This window comes from Cryptomeria japonica, chromosome 11 (genome assembly GCF_030272615.1).
Source record: "Cryptomeria japonica chromosome 11, Sugi_1.0, whole genome shotgun sequence".
Lineage (NCBI taxonomy): Eukaryota > Viridiplantae > Streptophyta > Pinopsida > Cupressales > Cupressaceae > Cryptomeria > Cryptomeria japonica.
In genome coordinates, this window is record NC_081415.1 from 305,038,994 (window position 1) to 305,065,238 (window position 26,245).

The 26,245-nt window shown below is 37.7% G+C and overlaps 1 protein-coding gene across 1 annotated transcript in view; it reads left to right on the forward strand.

Moving 5' to 3' along the window:
• The window catches only part of LOC131860190 (uncharacterized), a 197,734-nt gene extending 178,277 nt beyond the window's left edge, over positions 1–19,457 (forward strand). The window contains exon 4 of the mRNA XM_059214569.1: positions 19,190–19,457. Within this exon, the coding sequence (XP_059070552.1) occupies positions 19,190–19,457 (268 nt within the window). The remainder of the gene's footprint in view (positions 1–19,189) is intronic.
• Positions 19,458–26,245: the final 6,788 nt, after the last annotated feature.

Here is a 26,245-nt window from a genome sequence, read left to right on the forward strand (position 1 = left end):
ACCTTTGCTAGAGACAATGTATCCTAGAAGCTTCCTAGAGGTTACTCCAAAGACACATTTCTTTGGGTTGAGTCAAACATGATATTGTTCCAGTCTATCAAATATTTTATCTAATATGTCGAGATGACCTTCTCTGATGAGTGATTTTGCCAGTAAGTCATCAACATAATCTTCCATCATAGTATGCATCATGTCATGGAAGATGGTGGTCATTTCTCATTGATAGGTCACTCTTGCATTCTTTAGATTGAAAGGCATTACATTCCAGTAGTATGTGCCCCATGGACATGTGAAGGCTATCTTATGTTTATCCTCTGGTGTGATCTTTATCTGATTGTATCCATAAATGCCATCCATGAGTGAAAGCATGGCATGTCCTGCTATTAGGTCCACTATGATGTCAATGTTTGGTAGGGGGAAGTCATCCTTAGGACATGCCTTATTCAAATCTCTAAAGTCAATACAAATGCGGATGCCCCCTTTTGGTTTGCTGATAGGAACAATATTGGAGATCCAGTCTGCATAATCAATTGGTCTAATGAAACCAACATCTAGGAGTTTCTTGAGTTCTGTTTTGACTAGTACTGCAATTTGAGGATGCATTTTACAAAGCTTATGCTTGACAGGTTTGGCTCCTTCTGCTATGGTGAGGTGATGCATGACTAAATTAGGATCAAGGCCAGGCATGTCTACATATGACCATGCAAAGTTGATATGATGCTTTTGAAATAATTCTACAAATTTAGGTTGTTCCTCTGGAGTTAGAAGAGATGCCAGATGTATGTGTTGAGGAGTTTTAGGAGTCCCCACGTTGTATTCTTTTGTTTCCTCAATGAGAACCATTGATCATTCTTGTTGTGTGCTACAGGGAAGGATGTCAAACCTTTCATCCTCAAGCACCTTAAAGAGGTTTTCACCATTGGCTATGCTCTTTCTTTTTACTTTTGTTGAATCAAATAGTGCCACGGTGTGGTTTTCATTGGAAGATCCATGTTTTATTGTTATATTTTTATAGCTGAAAGGTTTGGCATCCACCCTGAAGTATGCTACACTATTAAGTTCAATGGTGAATCCATCTTTGTGATCCTCGCTTGGTATGTTATCCCGTAGTTCCAAAAAGTCAATGAGTGCCTCATTGTTTTGGAAAAGGTCAAGACACAGGGGATTTGGTTGGTTCCATTCGATGAGTTTAGGATGGATAATGGGCATTACTTCATCGATTAGGTTAAGTTCATTAGATGTGTCAGTGAGGGGTAAGACGTTATGGTGAAGTTCATTGATGGTACTCTCCCTATCAGAATTAGGCGTAGGATGTGACGTAGGGTCTATGGAAGATGTTTCTAGCTCAGGAACCCAAGAGGTCATTATATGTGCTTCTCCGTAAATAAGGATGTCTTTGTGAGGTGGAGGTAGTGATGTGTCTTCCTCATCAGAAGTATTAAGCTAGATGGAATCAAATTCCCATTCATGTGAGTCAGTTTCTAAATCACTTTCCAGCATCCGAATACTATACCATACTGGGATGTCCTTTGTGTTAAACACTATAGGTGTAATTGGTTGATGTACCTTTGTAGATGAAATGATCAGTGTTGCAGGAATGATGATGGGGATAAATAAATCTGATATGGGGAGTATCGGTAGTGTTGACTCTATTGCTTCTGCTGGAACTACTGGTGTTGTAGATGCTATTGCGAGTTTTGATGTAGTTGTTGTTGCTAACGGTGCTACTGATGTTATTGATGCTGCTGATGGGATCACTGGTTTGATGAGTGGGATGATTGGTCTCATAGGTGGTTGTGCTGGGATTTTGAGCCTCGGTGGGGCAGTTGCGATGGTGTTTGATGCTACTTTTATGATAAAAGGTGTCCTCTTTGCAATAGGCTGATATAGTGGTTTGCTAGGTTTTCCTTTGAATCTAAGTTTAGGAAAGATCTCCTTTTGAAAGCCTAGGCCTGTATTATCCTTGGGCTTTAATTCCAGCAACAGTGGTTCATGTCTTCCATGTTTGCATAGTCCCAAAGCACTCTGACCATCGTAACCCATTCTTTGCATAATCAGGAGGCCTTTGCCATACTGATTAGTGGGAAGTGTAGCTTGTGGTATATCATTGGTGATGGGATCTCTATAGATCCATTCTGCTAAGTCCTCATCTTTGGTTTCTTCTTCTTGACTCTTCCCAAGGATGAAATGCATCAAAGCATATGCTAGCATGATTAGTGGTGTTTGAAATAACTGTTCAGGTTTTCCATGTGTTCTAGGAGAAGTGGGCATTTGTCCCACACAAAAAGAGTTGACTCAAATTGTATTCCCCAGGACCTTCCTCTGCTATTTTCATCTTAAGCTTTTCTTGCCTGGGTATAGTGGTGTTTGAACTGGCAAGAGAGGTTGGACTTATGTATGAGGTGGAGGAGATGGTTTCTCTATTGTTAGGAATGGTAATCTCTAGTTGATGACTAATATTATGACAATATGCAAAGGGGTTTGCATCACCCAAGATTGTGATCTCTACACCATTATGTGGGAACTTGATACATTGATGGTAGGTAGATGGAATGGCTTGCATGGCATGTATCCAAGGTCTTCCTAACAATAGATTGTATGGTAGAGGAAGGTCCAGAACTTGACAGATGATGTGTTTCACCATAGGGCCCACTCGGATTGGTAGTACCACAACTCCTTTGGATGAATGCTTTGCATCATCATAAGCTTTGATTGTGATCTTCTTGTGAGGATCCATTGATTCTATTCCATATCCCAAAGCTATGACCAACTACAGTGTACAAATATTCAGGTCGGCCCCATTATCGATCAAAACTCACTTGATCCTATGTTGGTTGATAAATCCTTCAATGTGTAGCGAAGCATTATGAGGTTGCTGGAAGGAAGAGTTGTCACTTTCAAAAAAAGTGAGACAAGGTGATGACTTTAGACTTCCAACCATGGCTTGAAACTGATCAGTATTTAGGTTTGCAGGGACTGATGCCTCTTGGAGAGCTTGATCCAAGATTTTTTTATGAGACGGAGATAGGCGCAATAGCTCTAAGATAGATATCAGTGCAGGCATTTTGTCTAACTATTCCACAAGGTTATACTGCTTTGGGATAGATGGGGTGCCTTGTGGAGCTGCTTTTATAGTAATCTTGTTGCGACGTGTAACAACATTGCAAGTGGAGCTGGGATTTTTTATGGTTATAGTTGCAATTTGTTCACTGGCATCGTACAGGTGATTTACAGTGTAATTATACATAGCTTGCACATAATTAGTGGTATCAATGCCTCTCCTAGAAGTGGAAGGACCCCTTTGATCTTATGATGGAAGTGGATTTTTGAACATCAGATGATCATTGTTTGTTGTTTTTGGGTCATGTCCTTCAATTTCGATTTCACCTTGGTCAATAAGATCCTGAATAAGATCTTTCAATCTATGACAATTACTTGTCTTGTGTCCTCTCCCTTGATGGAAATCACAATGTTCAGTATCCCTCCACCATGCATGTTTGACTTGAGGTTCATAGTTTGATGTTTTGGGTAGAGTTACCAGATTTTGAGAAACCAGTTGTCGTAATACTATTTCAATGGGTTCCTCTAAGGGAGTGTATTTTCACTTTTGTTTTTGTTGATGAGGTCTGGGTTCATCGTGAGATTTGATGCAGCCTTGATTTGGAGGAGCAACTGTGTTAGCCTGAGGTGGGGGATTTTGTCCTGCAAATCAAACTACAAGTTGTGCACTTTTGATAGTTCTTGCATCCACAACCCCGTCGTTGATGACATTTTTGTTTTTGTTCCAAAAGTTAGGCTTGTCACTATTGAAGTGTGGGTGAGTGTCATCCTTTGGCTCATTATATATCTTGATAAGCCCTTTTTTGATGAGAGCCCGCTCACATTTTAAGCCTTTGGTGATCATGTCATTGAAAGAGTTTGTGTCTTTGACATCCAGGTGAAATTCCATTTCTTCGTTTAAGTTGGAAATAAATATTTCCACTAGTTCTTGTTCATGTAACTGAAGAGAACGTCTGCTAGACATTTGATGCCATCGTTACAGGAATACTGAGAATAGTTCACCTGGTTTTTGTTTAGTGTTACATAGATCAGCCATGGTGATATCACGTTCAATGTTATGAGAGTAATGTGCCAAGAACTTTTGAGCTAGCTCTTCAAAGGTCCTAATGCCACCTGGGAGTTGGGAAAACCATGATGTGGTTGTTCCTCCCAAGCTTTGGGGAAAAAGGTGCATGAGGTACGTATCTTCGTATGCCACTTCGAGGCAAGCTGAGTGGAATTCTCTGACATGATTGCAAGGATCTCCCTTTCCTCTATACTTTTCAAATTTGGGTGTTTCGAATCCTCGTGGAAAAGGTGGCATATAAAGATTTCTATCAAAGGGATTGGGACAAATGTCTTTGAGTGAAAATTGATTAGTCTTCACACCACTATGAAGTTGTTGGGCAAGATTTTCAATTTGTTGCTGCAACATCTCTATTTCATTTAGAGGAGGAGGTGGTGGGTTACCTCGAGGAATGTTATATCTAATGGGATCTCTACCTCTTTCTTCTTCATGGCGACTTTGTTGTTCTGATGCTTGTCTTAGTTGTGCAAGATCAAAGTCAGAGGGGAGTTTGGCTCCTTCTTGAGCAAGCTTTAAAAAGTGAGCATCCGCATTACTCTTGAGTATTTCATCAAAAATTCTATTAAAGAGAGGGTTGTGTTGAGCCCTTTCTATTGTTGTAGGAGTAGGAGTACTTGGGTTTTCGTCATTAGCATTTCCTCCAAGTGCTTCTTGGAATTCATTGATATTCTCCTCCTCTTCTTCTTTAATTTCTATTTCTCATTGCCTTGACTGCAATCGGGTATGAGCCATTTTGTTTATGAGTTTTTGTTGAAGTTGGGTGAAAATGATGATGAGTTTTTGATGAAATGAAAGATCGATGGTTGGTGTATTGTTTTGCATGTGGATCTCTAGCACTTAAAGGTAGATATTACCATAGTTTTCTTCTTTGAATTGCTTGTTGTTTTTTTGATAAGGTTTGATGTGATAAGGTTTAGAGAAATCTAAGATGTGTTATAGACTTAACTACCTAGTAATGAGAGGATTCACTCATAAACTAGTTTTAACCTGCGTAGATATGTCTCTTAGGATGAGCTTATCCTAGATGTAGAAACAATCTAAAAGGTGATGTTTTGTGTTTGATTCAAGCAATATCTAAAAGAGAACTTAGGACAAAAACCTCTTAATGTTTTGAGAGTTGAAATGGATTGATGATGAAGTGAATATGGGAATGGATGAGATGTTTGAACTTCAATAAAAGCTTTGTGTCACAAATGGAACAAATTCTACCTATTCCCTTTTGGGTGTTGGTGGCATTTCTCGAGCTACGTTGTATGTGATACAAATGTTTGGGAAGAAGTTGGGATTGATCTTGCCTCCTTGGTTTTTGTGATAAATCAAAGCTCTATATTGCATAAAAGCTCTGTGGTTCAATGACTCTAGATCAAATTCATTTGATTTGCCTTGAAGGTAGAGACGCATGTGACGTAGAAAAACTCTATGAGAGACAAAGATTTGTCTATTTAAATAGAATAATTTCCTCCTTTTTATCAAAGCCTTTGAACTCAATGGTCTTCTTTTCAAGTTGATGTTTTGATGAAGATTATTCTTTCACAAGATGTGAAGAATGGTCATAAAGTTTGATAATTTTCTTTGTTTTTGATCTTTTCGGTTGTTTGTTGGTTTCTAAAAAATGTTTGTGTTGGATGAATACTTGTTTTGATTTTTGGATTTTATGATGTTTCTTTGACAAGAAAACAAAGCAAGCACACAAACACAAGAATGTTGCCTAAAAAGGCACAAATGAGTATGGGTCTAGATCAACCCATTCCTTGGACTTTTTATGACTCTTTCCTTTAAGTGTATTTTAGATGTTTTTCTTTCCAAAGCCTGAAGTCGGCTCAATTTGTACTTGGTTTTGACTAAAATGAAAACACTTTAAACACTTTGTATCCCTAAGGTCAAATGGCCAGTTGTGATAAATTCAGTCCACATCTTGATATTTCTTCGACTTTGGTACTACATACCTTATGAATCTCATTGTGGCAAGTAAGGATGTGATATACTAATTCTTGCATGAGCATAAAAAATAGATGATCCCTATGATGGGGGAGTCACCACTTTCATCAAGCCACAAGTGACTGTTCAAAAAGCTATGTTTCTACTCAAGGAAATATGTATGGTGAGTATCTTGGGAGCAAAACCATCTATGCTCTTGAAATGAATTATATCACAAATATACTCAATCAATAGAACGGGTGGGCTACTACTTAAAGGTGTTTAGTAATTTTCAATGTCTTTGGACATAAGTTCATTCTGCAGTGACTCACTTAAGAGCCTTGTAACTTGTGGTGGGGCCCATTTGTCCTTTTGGCAAGTTACACTATAGGAACAACTATACCCAAGGCTACAGCTTTCTCTCTCACCTAATTTCTATAGCGGCTCGAAGGATTTACCGCGTGAGGTCTTTCCCAAGAGTGATGTGTCTCTTGGCAGGCCTCTCTTAAAAAGATAAAAATTTGAGTGTTACTAACACTTTTCTCTTGCACCTAGGACCACGAAAGCCAAGGGAGAGGATAGTGGGTGTTAGAAGTAGGACTACTTGACCAACTTTTTGCACAAGTGTGCCAATCACGAAAAACACTTGTTCTTTTTAACTTGCCATTGCAATGATTTTCTATCTAATTGGAGATGTTGCTTCAACAACTATGATGCTCTTTTTAACTTCAAAGTCAATATGTTTAAGTAACTAGGAAAATGAAATCCTGGTCAACTTAATAAAAAGCACATTTGCTTGAAGTAAATAGCTTTTGCAAAAATTGAGACAAGTTGATTGTGAATTTTATTTGCACCAAAATTTTGAAGTGTGGATTGTAAATTTTAGTTTGATGCAAGAAATAAATTTGTCTTGTCTTGTTTTAAGCACCAAAATAAAATGAACCTAATTTGCAAGGAAGTAAATTTGTTTTGTTCAATTTTTGGAGCACCAAAAACAAAATTTTGATTTTAAGGAAGTGAGTTTTAGACCTGCACAAAAAGAAAACAGTTAGTAAAATCCACACCTAAGGGGGGATTCCACAAGCCTAAAACAAATCAAATTTTTTAGTTACAAGGCCTTCCTTACAATGTTTTGTTACAATAGCACTAGTCTGTGTGAAAACAGAAGCACTAGTTAACAAAAAACACATTTTTACAGAAACAAAAGCACTAAAAGAAGAATTTGATAGTGAATACAAATGCACTAGAACAAACTCAAAAGTGCTGAAATAAGCACAAAAGTGCTAAAACCAACACAATAGCGCTAAACTTGAGACAATAGCGCTATTGTAAAAACAATAGTGCTAGAATAACAAGTTGCAATAGTGCTACAATGCGATCAAAAGCGCTAAAGCGTGACCTATGTGTCAATTTCAACATTCAAACATGTTGGTTTTTTTTTTTTTAAGTTTTTGGGTGCTTGGATTCACGTTGGGTTCACCAAATGATGCTCTGCAAAAAGGACAAGGTTAAGATAAACAAACACCTGAACAAGAAACAACAAGAAGTTGATTGTTAGATGTTAGAAAATCATAAATTAAAAACTATCCTAAGCAAGCATATCAAGAAAGACACTACTAAGCAAAAAGAAAGCTTAAGGAATCTACAAAAAGAAACTAAGCTCCTCCAAATGCTCTCTACCATGTTGGTAGTTTCTCCTTCCTTGTTCCTCTCCTCTCCAAGTTCCAAAATAGTGTAGCTCTCAGCAGCTTTTTGCACTATGGATGCTTATGGAGATTCAAGATGAAAGTATTTGCTCTAAATATGAATGAGAAGCTGATACTACATGCTAAGATGATTTGTTTTAAACCAAAATGATAATTATATGAGTTTATTATGCTAAAATGCTCTCTAAAATTCACTATAGATTAAATGCATACAAGTTTTCAGGATCTGGATTATGAAGAAATGGGCTCTATTTATAGGAAAAAAGGAGCAATGGATGGTTGAGATTGAGTAATCTCAACAAGGGTCGGGATTGAATGATTTGAGATCCATGTGAGGGCTTTCAACCCAATCCCAGGATGACAAGTGTCAAAGTGAGATAGGTTGAGAGGAGAGGGAATAAGCATTAAATACTTGACATGACCTAGGAGTTAACTTGGGGGTTAGGGTCAAGGTTAGTTTAATGAATAAATTCTTTATTCAAAGAATAAAGCTTTTATCCAATGGATAAACTCTTGTGCAAAAGCAAAAGGGATAACCATGGTCAAAGCAATAAATTCTTGAGGAGACACATGAGTGCAAGTTGAAATAACCATAAATGGTTATGTAAGAGCCATTAATGGTCATGTAAGAGCTATTAGTGGTTTTGGAAGACTTTGGAGGTTAAATTGTTGAACACACAAAGCATTGAATGCTTTTCAAAGACTTTGAAGTCTTTGAGAAGTGACTCCAAGTTGCTTAGGAATATGACAATAATTAGGGAATGGATTAGGCTAATTGGGAAGGGTTTAGAAGAATCTAGAAGGGGATTAGATTTGCAAATGGATTTGGTGGGTGAGGGAAAATAGGATTTTTATTTAAAATAAATTAATTTATTTCAATAAATGTGTGCAAGTTGCATTTGTAGGAAAATGGAAGTGGGGGGGAATAAATGATTTAAATAAATGTTTTATTTAATTTATTTAAAAGGGGAATAGGGGATTAAATAAAATAAATATGATTTATTCATTTAATTGATTGTGAATTTGGTTTAATGAATTAATTAAAATAAATTGAATAATTTATTTAATTAATAGGAGAATGTTTGAAGATGAATTAATTAAATATTAATTTAATTAACTGATGGCTAGTGGATTTTTAATCAAATAAATAGGAAATATTCATTTAATTAAATTGGACAAATTTATGTGACTACAACTATATTTAGCAATCTATATCTACCTGCCAAATTTGATATCTTTCTTGATGATCCTCTCGAGCCACATACTAGTCTGCAACCAGTTTTCCATTAATGCATTATCCATCCTTTTGTCTCAACCAAATCTGATTGGATCAACAACCACCTCATTTAAGATCCACCATCTTCAAGCACCAACCTCTGCACATTAGATTTCCTTTCGACATCCTTGCTTGCCATATGTCTTCATAGTTGATGTCCAATTCACTCAATCAACATCGATCAATTGTCATGTGAACCTCTGTATCTATCAACATGCATTGAAGTCATCAAAATCTTGGAATTTGGTAAAAAATTTCATGTAGGGTTGTGTTGACAAATCACTATGCAATCTTAGTGAACAAAAAAACCTTTCAATGATTTGTCCATATCATTCAGTCAACATTTGTCAACCGCCCACATAGACAAACCGTCTATTGGGCAACACAAAACTATTGACTTGCACAATGTGACTAACATGAGTGTTATGCGCTCTTTGAAAACAACCTTCTTCGCTATATCATTGGCATTTAAAACTCTTTGACGGTCTATTTTGCAAAATGGCAAAAACCATAAGATTTTCTAGGTTTTGCTAGTGGTCACCGTTGAGAAATGGCAAAAACTGCCATCTAACACTGACCGCGACATCTTTTGTTCACCTCGCGGTCACATTTCCTATTTTATTTGTATTGCAAACCCTAAAGATTGCCCTAGTGGTTAATCATCGAAATGAAAAAATCCATCAATCTTCCTTGTGGGCCCCACATGAACACATCATCCCCACAGACCAAACATGATGAGCCAACATTACTCCATCTTAGACAAGGTGGACTAATAAATGTGAGCCAACTGGATGCCGATGAGCACAAAGATGAAGTGGGCCCCCAAAAAAACTCAAATGCCTTTCCACGTGATCTTTAACTCCTTTTCTGTGTTTCACCAATTGTTTGGGTCAACAACAATGTTTGATTGGTAAAATGGTAAAAAGTCCTTATCTTTTGGTATTTTCTTAGGTGGTCAAAACTCTTTGACAGTCACCTTAGCCAAATGGTGAAAGTCCCTGACGATAGTCAATAACACCCATGCTATGTACTTTCACAGTTTCTCAGAGCCCGTTAGTCAACACATAAACCATACTGTGAAATAGAAAAGATCAATAATCTGTGTACTATACGATTTTTCACTATTTCTCAGCTCCCTTAATCAACTCAAAATGTTTTCCAACGAAGTCATGAAAAACCAAAATCTACGTGTTATATACACCTTCTTTTTTTCTTGGCTGTCATGGTCTGAATGAAGTGTTGCCCAACAAAATGGCAATAGTAATAACTCAGTGTGTTATGCACATCTCCAAATGCTTGAAATTATTTTGCAGTAGCCTTTGGTCAATGCAGAGTGTTGACCATGAGATAGCGATAGTGATAACATGGTGTGATGCGCATATTGATGCAACATAGTGTGACTAACATGCCATGTTAGTACAACTGCAACTATACTTTTTCTAAATCAGACTAGTTTGCCCAATTCTTTCACCATACTTTGACTAGTGCCTCCTTTGTCCATTTTCACATCCCAATAACACACTCCATGTTTTCCTTCTATATCCTCTTATGTGACTAACATGTTGTGGCAACTAAAACTGCCTATAATTGTGTGCGACTAACATGATGTGTTATATATTTATGTACCTACACTTTTTCTGAGTTAGACCTATTTCTTCTCTATCCAATTGTACAACCAAATAAACTTCCAATTTTCATCTTTGTTTTTTCTGTGGCAATTGACTCCATGCAACTTGCATGCATATTCATTCAACCTACACAACTCTACTAACCTGATGTAACACCATATCAACCAATCTGAACTTTACTCTAGGATATTCATCATTGCTGCATCTTTTTCTTCATCTTCCTTTGGGTCACTCATCCTCTTACATCTTCATCAGTACTACAACTATTGACATCAATCAACTCTGCATGCCTTTGCATCTCAGACCAATGGGTGTGAAGCATCACTTTGTTCAGCTGCACTTGTTCTTTCAGACACTTATCATCTATGCTCTTTATACACTAAATGTTGACATCAATGACAATCTAATACCAACAAGTCAGTCATAGTTACTTCAATGTCAATATCGAAGGCAAAGTTGCAAATGAATTTTTTAGCTAGCTCATTCCATGACTTAATGTTTCCAGGTTATCGAGCATACCAATCCATTGCTTGTCCAGGCAAACTTTGTGGGAATATACACATGAGATATATATCATCATAATAATTTCCATACAAGAGGCATAAAACTCTCTAATGTGATATTTTGGGTCTACTTTTCCTTAGTATTTATCAAAATTAGGGACTAAAATTTTTTGAGAAAGGAGGCATGTACAAACTTTTGTCAAAAGGAGGCATGTATAAGTCTTGCAATGTGCAAATTATTTTGGTTCCTCTTGTCTGTAATGCTTCAACTTGCTTGGATAGTTTCTCTATTTGTTGCATCATGGTATTAGGAGGTTGTCATCTAGGAGGTTCATCCTTGCATGGCCTTGTTGTCTATATACCATTCCTCCAAGAGGGTTTTGTTCTTGATCTTTGGGAATACTGGATTGAGTTGTACTTATGATTGGCATGTCTTAGATGGGTCACCATACTCCATTAGAGTGGTGTCTTCATACTGATTTTGTTGGTGGGATTGTGGAAATTGCATTATATTTTGAACTTGAGGTTGGAATTGTTGCATTTTTTGGATAGGTTGTTGTTGAGTTCGAATTGTGAGCAATGGGTGATATTGTTATTGCATTCATGTCATCAGTATTTGTTGTTGAGTTCCAAATTATGTCATTTGTTGTTGGAATTAGGGAGCTTGAGATATCTATTGTTGATATTGAGGCACGTATTGTTGTTGTTGGCCTATTTGATGTGGTTGAAGAATTAGTTGTTGTTGTGTCACTTGATGTGTTAATCTTGTTATTTTGATATGGACCACTAATTTTCATAGATGGTTGCACTTGCCATTAGTAATATGTAGCAAAATTTTGTTCTTGAGAAGTTGGTTGTGCATACCCTAGTTGTATAGGCAAGTTGTCAAACATGTATGTTTTTTATTTTCAATGTTTACGAGGTCTAGATTGGGATATCATGTTTACACCTTCTTGGGGAAGAAATTTTTTTGGTTGGTTTTGCTATATATTAGAGTTGACTCATGTTGTGGGAATGACAATTGGTGCAATCATTGCTAGTTCATGGGACTATATTTGTATTGGATTCATTTGGACTTTAATAGTTGTTGTTTGTGTTAGGGGAGTCATTTGTGCAGTCTCATTCAATGGGGGGTATATGGAATCCCTTTTGTATATGTAACCACTTCTTGGATCAAAGTTTTTTGAACATTTAATGTTGGAGGTCGGATAGTGCTTGCCAAGGTTCCCATCATTACTTGCAATATCGATACCTTATATGGATCCACCTATTGTGTTTGTTAGACACAATGCACCACTGAGAGGGGGAGGGGGTGAATCAGTGGTTCTCAAAACTTTTCCCTTTAGCTATCCTCTATGAGTGACACCAATTTGTGAATCAAGCACAATGCAAACTTACAGGTTAGTAATGAGACTAACTCAAATACACATACACACACAAGGAGACATCACATAACACTAGCATATATGAGGAAAACCCAAAATGGGAAAAACCTTGGTGAGCAATGTTGTTGGAGTCTACTGCTCCAATCCAACCTCACAGTAAAACATAGTTACAAAGTTTAGGGCACCAACCCAAGGAGCACCAACCCCTACCCGATTTATGGCCTACAAGCCAAAGGAGGAACAACCCCCGACTTTACGGCACCAACCCAAGGAGATAATGTAAACTTCAAATACATAAGTTGTTATCATGTTACAAGTGAATCTTGCAACCTTATCAAATGTCTTACTATGTTGGTGGAGTACCTTCTCTCCTTTATGACTCACTCTTCTTCCTGCTCTACTCCTGCTACTTCTCTGTTGGATCTACACCTCACTCTTTGCACATCACCAGTATCACACTCTACAGATTATTCTCTCCAACCGGTTGAATGATTCAAACAAATTTTCTCTCAATTCCACTCTCTTCACAGAAGCTTGTTGAGCACTTGGCTGACTTTCTCTTACTTGCAAAAGTCTTCAACTTTGCAATCACAACATATTCTTCTCTCTTCAGTAGCAAAAACTAATCTCTTTGGTCTCTTTACTTATAACCCAGATTTCTCGCCAAACACCAATTCAAAATCTAGGAAGTTAGGGTTTCCTCACCATCCTCGAGGAAAATTAAATCCAATCAGATCTTGCATGATTTGATCTTTTTGACATCTGAATGCACATCTCCTCGATCATGCCTTTCATTCCTGGTGATTTTCTTTTTACCCTTATAGCTAATCCTTTGGTCCATCACAAATGATCTGTCGAGTTTTTTCCTTCATCACTTCGATGTTCTCAATTACTCTTAGCTGTCTCATAGTTGTCTTCTAGACCTCGAGCCTCAAACCCCTGCAATTGCTCTGTAACAAGTCCCATGATTTGTGTGGTCTTTCATTAAAGAAGACCAACCCTGCAACAACCTTGTCAATGTACATTCTATCTTTATCCAAAATTGGGTTTGCCATGTTGACTCCATGTTGACTATCTGCCAGCTTGGCACTTCAAGTTGGTCCAAGTAGGATCGCCGACCAACCACCCCAACGGTTTCTTACTTCTTCTAGTTTGCTAACCCCTCTGGTCTCAACCATTCTACTAGTTACCTTATCATATCTTCTCTCATCTTGAACTATCAATGAAAATCTCCAGCCAGTCTCCATATTGGTAAGTCCTAAGTATGCTCATTCCCACAATGGGGAGGTCTTCTACAACTACACCTTGCTTATATAACCGGTAGACTTACATACTGGTTACCACTCTTGATGACACCATGTCATCATTCTTTCTCAAGGCTCCATCTTCTTTTAGTCAGGTCAAATTCCTCTATTTGTATCTACTCAACCTTGCCTTTTCCCCGATTATCTTTGACCATATCACAACTTGTTTGTCAAGATGACAAACACTTAATACTTCCTCTATACTGGCATCATGCCTTCTCTTCTAGTCTGGTGCATAACCCTAATCTCATGCACTTAGGACATTCCTTCAATTCACCAGTAGGTTCGGTGCAATCCTTCAAGTGTTTACCTTTACCTCTTTACTCTTATCTCTCCAAACTATGATGTACTCAATGCATAATAGGAGATAAGCTCCACTTGCTTGATGAAGTAACACCTTGTCTTCTGCATCCTGCAATGCTCTTCATGTGGTCTAATGTGAGCACATTTACTATTAGTCATTGCTTCTCATGATGACTACTTCCTCATTCAGTGGGAGTCTTGTTGTTCTGCAACTTTATAGTGTAGCGGTTCATTTTGCTCTTCCAGTGTTGATGTGAATTAGGTAACATTCTACCTCTTCATCACAAACAACCGCTCAAAACACCACTTTATCTCAACACATAAGTCAGGTACTAACTTGTGTACTGATGACCTCTAAGATCATCTTCTTTACCTTTACCGGTGTTCTACAACACAAGGTGATGTCCAAGCTAACTTGTGTACTGATGACCTCTGAGATCATCTTCTTTACCTTTACCGGTGTTCTACAATACAAGGTGATGTCCAAGATATCACATCCTGTACTTATTCATAACAATTTTGTACCTACATCTCATCTACTGGTCATCATCCCATATCGGTTGACAGCAATGACAACACAATGCCAACAATCTCCCCCTTTGGCATTGATGTCAACGCATGTAGTATCTGACATACTACAAAATTCTTGTCCCCCTTTGTCACAATGACAAAGGGCACTATCAGGATATTATATCTCTTGGTATGTACTGATCACTGACAAAATAATTTCTCCCCCTTTGTCTTCATTAAATGTAACACTTCCTCTGATGCCACTTGTTATCTTATCACTGGTTGTTACATCTTCTCAAGTTACAACACTTGAGGTGGGGAATATAACCATCAACTGACACCGGTATGCAAGTCTTATGCTATTGAAACTCAATTTGCTGAAACAATGATACCAAATGTTGATGTGTCAATGAATACTACTCACCTATCGGTCAACCTTTAACACCTCTAGAATTTACATCTCTTGAAGTCTAGGCAATCAGTATCCTTCCAAGTTCAATAAAACCAACTCTTCATTATGATACTCTTCATGATGAGCACTTTAACTGCCCCTAATTCATACATCTTAGGTCCTCATCTTTGGTTAGGTACAATACTGGAACTCCATTATTCACCATATACTTGTTGAGTTGTGTATTTGTGATCATCAGATGATCCTTCAACTACATTGTATCCACCACAGCTTATGACATGATCCTGGACTTACACAATCCCATACAATGTTATCATCATGCCAAGAAAAAATGGTTAGCCCAAAAGCACGCAAGCCTACATGATCAACCATGGGGCAAACATATGTCATTCAAGGCATTCCAATACCTCCTGAGATATAAACTCAACATTCCCTACTACCGGGGTTATTGCAGCAATTTCCAACTTCATTGTCTTACATAACCTATTTTGTATTCATGTCGGTAACATCCTGCACATACCGGTTAACACTTGATACCAATTGTTAACCTTCACTCATTAATTCATGCAGTAGTGATCCATCATTGATCTATAGGTGTGTAGTCAAGGAAACACCTACACACTCTTGTCATCTTCTTCCTTTATGCCGGCAACAACATGGTTTTCCATGTTGCCTTCATTACTAAGGGGGTGAATGATTGTTTCAATGTGCATTGCTCCCCCTAAGATTCTACATCTCCTTTAGGCCTTATGAGATATCACATGTGCCCTAAATGCACTGTGTTGATCCATGGTCTTCTTCCTCCATACCTGCATGAGTTCATTCTTCTTCCCATTTTCAGATTTGGGAGTAAGTCTTTCCTTCTTCTATTGATGGGTCCTTCCATTTCTTGATTCTTCATTACAACTAGAAGTAGTGCTATAGTAGCACATAGCATCCGTACTAATCTCATGACAAGGGAACCTTCTAATGTACCAGTTCGCTCTTCTTCTTCTTGTCATGTCATTGCAGCCATCACCCAGTCTCCTTGGATACCTTGTTGGAGCAAGAAACACCACTCATCTTGTTCCATGCAGGTCTTTGCTTTCCATATGCTCTATTTTCACTTTTCTGCAAAGCATGGCCATTTTGTTGGCCTCCATGTAACTATAGGTTCCTCTTCCTGCATTCAAACTCTCTATGGCCAGATCCATTGTAGTTATGACAAGCAATCTTTGCATAATCGGGAGAAAGGACATGCATGTATCTACTTCTGGATACATCCTTCCGATAAGCATGATTTCTATGAAATACTACATTATCCTTTCTAGATCTCATTCTACACTCCCTTTTCTTATGGCTATAAACATTACATGTAGAACAATAACTGGTAAAGGATGACATATGACTTACATATTTGTTCTGCCATGCATGAGAGAATCTTGTCGGTCTTGCATCCCCATCTTTTCCTTTTTGGGAATGGACCCTTGGTTGTCCATTCTGAGCACCTCTCTCATCTGATCTCTTCTTCTTCTCCCACACATTCTTCCCCCTATGGGTGGTATCATTTATTTTCCCTCTATTGGTGGAGGGTCTCCTTTGCTTCTTCCTCATCTTCCTGCTTCCGATGAGGTTTTCTTCTCCTGTCTTCCCCTTACCTCTGGGATCTGTATGAAGATTCCTCCTTATAGCATTGATCTTCACTTTTGTCTAAAAGTCCACACCGGTTGTGGTCAGGTCAATCTCTTTTAGAGGATCACTCCTAACTGGAGAGGTGTGGCCTTTGTCTTCTTTAAGCAACCATTGGTTTTTTTTGTCCTTTATCTCTAGCTGAGAGGATATATCTTCACACTAGTATACCTTGGTGTCTTTTGCCCGAGTCTTCAACTCTGAGATGCATTTCTCTAATTCTTCAAGGTATTTGACTAACTGGTTTTGTTCCACAATAGCAGCATTCTTGAATAGCTTGTGTTCTCTTTTAACTCTATTGAGTTCTTCAAGTGTATTTACAAGCTCTCCTTCAAGGTCAAATTCTCCCGCTTCTTCATCATCAGAGGGATCTTGATGGCTAGAACTATCTACCATGTCTTCTTCATCATCATCATCACCACTCAACACATCTTTTTGAGGAGAGGTGATTGCCCAGCCACTTTCAGATTCTTGGGCCACAATAAGTTGAGCCCCTTCTTCTTCACTGTGGTGGCTGCTGGAAGATCTATCTTCGTTGTCCAGATAAATATGAGATGCATTTCTCATATTTCCTTCAAATGCAGGATCTACTGTTAAGGGTTCATTTCCATAGAGCTTCTTCAATCTTTCCCATAAGCTCTTTGCTATTTTACACCTGCCCACCTATGAAGAGACATCACTAGCGAGTCCACTGAAAATAGCCTTCATGGCTTCTTCATTGCACTGATTTCTTCTTTCTTCTACAAATCCAATAGGAAGACTGACCTTTCTAGGGAGACCATCAACAAATGACATCCATACATCAAATCCTAAAGAGGATAAGAAAACATCCATTCTATGACTCCAAATAGAAAAAATTGAGCCATCAAATACTGGAGCAGAGATATATACTAAACAAACCATTGTGTCCTTAGGTCGGATTCTACCCAAGTTGGAGAACACTCTTCTAACTGGGAACCTAGGCTCTAATATTATTACCCCTTCTAAGTGGGAGAACACTCTTGTATCCTTAGGTTCCTGTATAGCTTGGTACTGAAGAAAAATTACCCCCAGATGCTCAGGAGTCAAAACTAGGCAAGTTTTATATGACTATAGGGGTTTTTGGAGCTAAAACCTAGAACAACTACTAAAAGTAGGAAATATGGGTCCTGACAACAAGGCCTGATCATGTATCCAAATACAACCAAATCTCTATGAACTGAAGAAATAGAGAAAACCACGTGGGAAAAAAACTCTACTCCAAATAGAGATGGAAAAGCAAGAAGAAGGACTAAAAAAGCCTCCGAACAAGAATATTCCAAATAAGATAGGAACAAGAGAAGATCAGAAGAATCACTGAAGCATGAAGAACCTGCAAACACTGTCAAAGAATGACTATTGATCTGAAGAACCTCCACTGAAATAGAACAGGACCAGGTAGAGAAGACTATAATCTGTATGAGTTCCCTCAAATGACACTACTTGAATCAGAAGGCAAACAAGGCAAACAACTAAACTCGAAGATACAAATGGCATGAGAAACCAAAGCCTAAAGAGTTGATCAATCGAACCATGGAAGCCTTAGAACCAATAGGAAAAACCTCCCCATAATGCTGAAAAAGGGAGAGGGATAGGTACATTGAAATGAACAGCCAACAAGAATTGCACGACGAAGAACCAGGAACATCGAAGGTGCAAAGAAAGTACATAGTGTCATGGAAGGAACACTCACTTGACACACAACATGAGGCAAATGTCATGGAAGGAACACTCACTGGAAAAAGGTATATGGCAAACAAAAGGCAAACATCAACCCCCTCATGACACTTTATAAGTAGTGCATGTACAATAAGGCACAAGATGTGCAAGATCCCAAGTAAACAATGCATGATGGCACTTTATCTCAGTGCATTTTCATAAATGAAATGCTCTAATGATAATAAGATTGGAAACATAAAGGAGAACCAAAATCGAGACATCCTAATCAAAGAAGAGATCTAAGGACTTGAAACAACCAAGATATCCAAAGAGTGATGAAAAACAAAAAACTGAAGAAAATATTCGTAAAGCAGAATCTAGAAAGAAAACCCATATGGATGGAAAGTACATAGAACAAACTTTCCAATGATATATTTTTTTTTAAAAATGGAGTTCGAATGCTCATTCTACGGCTCTCGAAGTGCAAAAAAAGACCCCACTTTGACTAGAAAAAAACACAGTCAAACAACAAAATTGGAAAAAAAATCCAACACCATGAGGTTTGGCTCGGAACCAGATTTCTGACGCCTATTTGTTTTCGAAAAAATGACTCCATATTTTCAAGATATGGTCAAAAAATGAACCCCCCCTTAAAGAGACAAGAGGATGGAGGTCCGGTGGTAGGGGCCTGACGGAGGTGGCCTATGGGCGGCACTCCGATGGTGGGCAGGTGGCACTGTAGTGGCTGAGCAGAGGTGGTGTGGTTGCCGACAGAGGAGCCGTGGTGGCTGACGGGCACGAGAGGCGCAGGGAGGCCGCGAAGGGAGTGGCAGTCGGGTGTGGGTGGCGTAGGGATCCTGTGGACGGAGCGGCGGCTAGGCACGGGCAGCATAGGGCAAAGGTGGGCGGCGCAGCGTGGCGGCGCAGGGAGGGGACAATGCAAGCAGGGCTAGAGAGGGCCCCAGACGGGGGCCGGAGGGCAAGGTCGGCGGGGGCCGGAAAGGGAGGTACCCACACTAATAGGTCTGGTATGCCGCACTGATAGCCGATGGCCAAACTGTCAGAGGGTACGAGGTACCCACCGAAACCCCACTCTTCAAAAAATTTTATTTTTTTCAAAAACTTTTTTTTTTTCGCTTGTCATAAATTTTTTATTTTTTATTTTTTTTTTTTTTTTTTCAAAAAATGAAAAAAATGGCCTACATGCCGTAAAAAGGCAAAAATTATTATTTTTTGAATTTTTTCTCGAACTGTGTGCCAGGGTCATACGGCCTGGTACTAAGAAAAATTACCCCCAGATGCTTAGAAGTCAAAACTAGGCAAGTTTTATATGACTATAGGGGTTTTTGGGCCTTCTAAGAACGATGGTGAGGTCTGTTTAGGCCCAAAGTGCTCAGAAAAAATCCAATCCCAAAGTGCATAAAAATAACTTCCTGAAACCCTAGATCTGCTTCTTATACAAAAATTCTCAAAACAAGAACAGATAGCTGTAGATCTGAAGCTTTGATACCATGTGAGAGTTGAGAAATACAACACCACAGGAGCCTAAAGATCTCTGCAAGTTGAATAACCTATTACAAGGAGAAGCAAGGAAGCAAATAACAGAAAAAGCAATACACATAAAATATGCTCAAAAAGATGAGAGCTCAATATTCACAAAATGTGTAATGTGATAATTGAATGATACAAAGGAAAAGAATCCAACCTCTAATAGGTCCAGAAACCCTAAAAAGGAAAACCTAGACTTGCACATAATAATTAATAAAATAATTAATTATTATGCACCTAAAGTTATCTTAAGTGTAAAAGAGATAAAGGGAACTTAAATAATTAAACAAATATTATTTAATTAATCAAGTAAATACCCAAATACTCTAACAGTTATTCAACAATTTCACAATAATATTGGTCCTAAGATTACTTTGACTAATTTAATGCATTGTAAGCAAGGTGTTAAAGAAAAAGTGATTAATTTTATTGGTAGATATAAGCATTTGCATTCACAAATCTCTTTTTCAGTGCCTAATCAAGATATTATAAGAATTTTCAATTCTAATTTGCAAAAAGATATTAGCGATAAATCTCTCTTTTCTAAGTTTAATTCCTGTATGTAGTTGTGCACAATACTTCACAATTATCAACTTGTCGTGAGTCAATTAGAAAAATCCTCTTCAATGGCTTTGAGTGATAAAAGTGAAAGTGCTCAACAACCTTTTGTGAAGTTCAAACCAAATAAGGGATTCATCAAATTCAATGACAACAACAACACTCAACTACTAGCAACAACAGGTGTGTCGCCTTTGTCTAAATACTTTAGAAAATAATTCACTCCTCTTAATGAATATTTACATAGTATTATGGTGCAATTGTTACAAAGGAATGTGTTGAAACTTCCCCCTATTAAACCAATTGATAAAAATAAGCCTTTGCCACTTGCCTTTGATTCCAAAGCCTTTTGCCAATACCATCTTCAACCCAGTCATGACACTGAAAAGTGTTATTCCTTGAGAAGTAAGATTCAATACTTGATTGATAACAATATTATATTTGTGGTAGGTGTCAATGATAAAGGAAACAAATTAGTATCTCCTCCTAATCAAAACCTTCAACTTTTCACTAATCCTTTACCTTCCCATTTCACTATTTGTGATTGTGACTAATCATCTTGCCTTCTCTCCTGATGATGTTGGCCTTGAGTCTAATAATGTGGTGAATCTTATAGATCAAAATGAACCTCCTAAGGACTTATGCATTACATTTGATCCCAGTGAGACTATTGAAGCCCCCTATGGCCCACTTTATATAACTAAGAAAATCAAAAGCATACTTTCTCCAAGGGTGCTTTTTGATCCAACTTGTATGGTTAATCTGATAACTGAAGAATTTATTTATACTTTATAGTTGCATAAAGTAATATATAATGACACTAATATGATGGTTAGATTTTTTGATGGCTTCTCTTTCCTTTCTATTGGTTCTATCACACTTCCTATTGATGTTGGCACTAAATGCTTAGATGTTGTCTTTGTTGTCATTCCTACATCTGATCAATTTTGTGTGAAGTTGGGACATCCTTGGCTCTCTTCCATATTGAAAGTGATCACTTCTACTATTCGTAAGTGTTTCAAATTTCCTCATGATGATAGAATTATAACTGTTAATCATATCATATATCAACCTATGGTGAGGGATGGAGATGTTTGTCTTAACTATTTTTTGTCTAAACAATTCCAACCTCTTCAACCTAGAAGTGATTCTCTCTTTAAATCATATCAAAAATGGAAAAATGAGATGATTTTATCCTTGAGTAAACCTAGAAATCTAACACTTAATCTTTCTTTTGATTATCATATACCTCTTCTTACGAATAACTCTATTCGTCCTCCTAATAGAGATATTATATTTCCTAAGGAAGAATCTATTTCTTCTCCTAAAGATAAGACTATCCTTCCTCCTAAGGAAAGCGATACTCTTTTTCCTAAGGAATAATCCATTCCTTCTCCTAAGGATGACTTTATTCTTCCTCCCAAAGGTAGAAAAGCTCTTCCTCCTAAGCATTGATGTAGGAGCATCCTCGGTTCATAGCAATCTTGCATCAACCAAAAACATTTTCCTTTTTGTTTTGCTTTCTGTTTGCAATTTTAACATTTCTTTCTATGTGTCCTAGTTTTGGCTCTCCGGATCCTATGGATTTGGATTCTACTTGAAGACTTGATAATATTTCTTATTTGTAGACCACATCGCATTTGAATTATTTTTCGGCAAGATATCGCTATCGGTTTCCTTGATAGTTTCTTGTTACCAGTTGCCTGGACCTATTTTGGTGATCTATCAGGACCCCTTCCAAAGCTTGTAGAGCCTTGGGCATTGATTCTGATGTTTCTTAGTGTGTTTCCAACCTTTTCTCATGATCTACACTTCATCCTTTCAATTTTCTATAGGAATCTCTTGGCGGAGGCCGACCTTGTTTATTTTACATATTAGGTCTTGTTCTTCAGGTTTTGATCCCTTTTTGGGTTGACCAGATCCTTTGGATCATATATATAATTATAATTGTGCATTAGAATGTAATCAATAGAAGAATCAAGTAGCCATATTGAGTGTAGAAGATAGATCTTAAGATTCAAGGTCCCAGTTGTGACCTATTTTGTATGTTCTACCAGTCCTGTGCGTTGGTTATGTTGTAACCTGGTTGTTACCGGTTGGTTGTAATCAATTTTCATGTTATAATACAATCTGTTCTGCATTACCTTTATCATATCTTTGTGTTTCTATTGTGTTTAGTCTTGCTGACTAGTCCAGATTGATCTCTTTGAGGTCCCTCCTCATCGCTGACTGCTTCAAGTGGTATCAGAGTGATTTTTCATTCGGAAGGTTGCATGTCCTAAGATTTTTGTTGTAGGGTGACGAATTGTGGATCCGACCTATAGTTGTAGAGGACAAGCATCAAGGATGGCATGAAGAGGAGCTAGGAATGGTGGAGTGCATGGGAATGAAGACCCCATTGTGATGGAAATATTGCAAGGTACAACAACCTAGTTGGAAGCCATGGAGACAACCCAAAGAAGAGGTAGACATGTTGAATATGTAAGTGAAGATGAAGGACAAGAAGCCCCGACAGAACAAGTAAACCCATCGGCAATTGATCAGGATGTGGAAAGGTTTCTGAGGGTGTTGAGTAGGGCAAATAACAAACCTCATTTTACCCCATCAGAATATGATCAAAAGTCATTCGGATGAATTGATGGATTGGATCTTAAAGATGGGGAAGTATTTTGATTTTCAAAACACTGTAGAAGAAAGGAAGGTGAAATATGCTTGTACCCAATTGAAAGGTCATGCATCTCTTTGGTGTGAGAATTTGTAAGTTGATAGATAGAGAAGAGGTAAAGAGAAGTTTAAGACATGGGATCAGATGATTGCTAAGTTGAAATGAAAGTTTATGCCAGTTGATTATCAAGTGAATCTGTTCTGGAAGTTGCATAATTTGAGACAAAAGGAATCTAGTGTGAAGGAGTACACCGAAGCATTTTACAAGTTGAACATTAGATCCATACATGTTTATGATGAAGTTGAACAAGTTGCAAGATATTTTAATGGATTGTGGATATCTATACAAGATGAACTTAGTTTGATTAAATTGGAGAGTATTGAAGAGGCTTACTAGTATGCCCTAAATGAAGAAGAGAAGTTAAACAAAAGACATGAGCAGAGGCAAAGAGGCAGAGGTGGAAGGTTTACTGGAGGAATATTTCAAGGAGGAAGATGATATACCAGAGGTAGAGGAACCTATACAGATAAAAATAAGGACAAGGAAGTGAACAAAGAAGGTAATTCATACTAGAAATATGATAGAAATTCCTACCAGAGGAGAGAATTGGATGGCTACCAGAATGAGAATTTTGGAAGACAACACGAGAACATTCAAGGGAACTTTCTATAAGTGTGGAGGAGAAGGACATCATGCCTTTGAGTGTAAGAAGATAGAGAATACCATAAGAGTAGTAGTGGTGGAAGAAAACCCAACCAAATCATACAATAAACCAGAAGATGGAGAACTGTTGATGATGATGAGAGCTTTGTGTCATGTCAGAGGAGATGAAGAGCCCTTGCAGAGGAAGAATTTGTTCAAGACCAGATGTAAGGTATCCGATAAGTGTTGTAAATTTTTTATTGATAGTGGTAGTTCAGATAATCTTGTTTCAGAAGAGATGGTAAATAAGTTAGATTTGGAGAGATTGAAACACCCTAAACCTTATCAGATAGCATGGATTCAGGATGAACATAAGTTGTTAGTAAGTAAGTAATGTTTGGTGAAATTGAAAATTGGGAATTTTCATGATAAAGTCTTGTGTGATATTATGCCTATGGATATTTGTCATCTTTTGTTGGGTAGACCTTGGCAGTTTGATAGACATGTAGTACATGATGGGAGGAAGAATACATACACTATTGTGGCCAATGGGATGAAGAAAACCTTGTTTCCTTTGCAGGAACCTTTGAAGAATGAAGTTTGTACGAATTCTAGAATATGTTTGGTAGATGGAAGGAAATTCCTGGATGGATTGAGACATGAGAATGTGTGTTTTGCCTTAATTCCAAAGAAGAATAAGAATCTAGAGCATAAAGAGGAACAACCGGAAGAGATAAAATATTTTTTGACATAATATGAAGACATCATTTTGGATAATGTACCTAATGGATTGCCACATTTGAGAAGTATCAGTCATTGCATGGACTTGGTTATAGAGCTAGTTTTCCTAACAAAGTTGCACACCAGATGACACCGACAAAGAATGAAGAATTGAATAGACAAGTGCAAGAGTTGTTGAAGAAAGGTTTGATTAGGGAAATTCTAAGCCCTTGTGTAGTACTAGTAGTATTAGCACCTAAGAAGAATGGAGAGTGGAGAATGTGTACTGATTCCAAAGCAATAAACAAGATCACAATGAAATACCGGTTTCCTTTGCCTAGGATGGATGACATATTAGACTGTTTGAGTGGAGAAAAAAACTTTACAAAGATATATTTGAAGAGTGGATATCATCAGATTAGGATCAGAGAAGGATATGAGTGGAAGATAGCATTCCAGACAAATAAACAACTGTATGATTGGTTGGTGATGCCTTTTGGGTTGACTAATGCACCGAATACTTTCATGAGACTGATGAACGAGGTTTGAAGAAATTATTAGGTAAGTTTTTTATTGTGTATTTGGATGACATTTTGATTTTCAGTAAGACAAAAGAGGAACATTTGTTGCAATTGAGACAATTTTTGCAGAGATTGAGATAAGAAAAGTTGTTGATAAATATTAAGAAGTGTGCTTTCATGAAGGATGAGTTAGTCTATTTGGGATTTGTGATATCTAAGGATGGTTTGAAGATGGAACCTAAGAAAGTGAAAGCTATTGTTGAGTGGCCTGCACCAAAAAGCATTGGAGAGGTAAGATCAGTTCATGGATTAACTAGCTTTTACCAGAAGGTCATCAGAAATTTTAGTCTAGTTTGTAACCCTATGACTAAAACCATGGGAGGAGATCAGAAAGAATTCAAGTGGACCATCAGAGCAAACACATTTTTTGAACTATTGAAGCAGAAAGTGACTCAGCATCTCATGTTAGCTTTATCGGATTTCAATAAAGTATTTCAAGTGGATTGTGATGCAAGTAGAAAAACAATAGGAGCATTCTTGAGTCAGGAAGGGAGAGTAGTAGCTTCTTTCAATGAGAAGTTTAATGATGTCTAGAGGAGATACTCAATGTATGATCAGGAGTTTTATGCTATAGTTCAAGCCTTGAAGAAATGGAGACATTACTTGTTTCCTAAGGAGTTTGTGTTGTATATAGATCATCAAGCTTTGCGGTATTTGAACAGTCAGAGTAAGCTGAATCAGAGACATATGAGATGGGTAGAATTCTTGTAGAGTTACACCTTTGTGTTGAAGCATAGAAGTGGGAAATCTAACAAAGTTATTGATGCATTGAGTAGGAGAAGGAATTTGTTGATAGAGATGATAGTGACAGTATTAGGATTTGAGGAATTGAAGACTTTGTATGATGATGATCCAAATTTTGCAAAACCTTGGAAAGCATGCAGAGAACTGGTTATAGTAGATAGAAGCAAGTGGTTGGATTACTTCATTTAGGATGGAATGTTATTAAGAGGGGTTCAGTTGTGCATATCTAAGAGTTCTATGATGGAAAAACATAGTGGAGGATTAGCTGGACATTTTGGTAGTCACAAAATAGTAGCATTGGTGAGTGAGTAGTACTTTTGGCCCCATATTCATAAGGATGTTAAGAGATATGTGTAGAGTTGTACAGTTTGT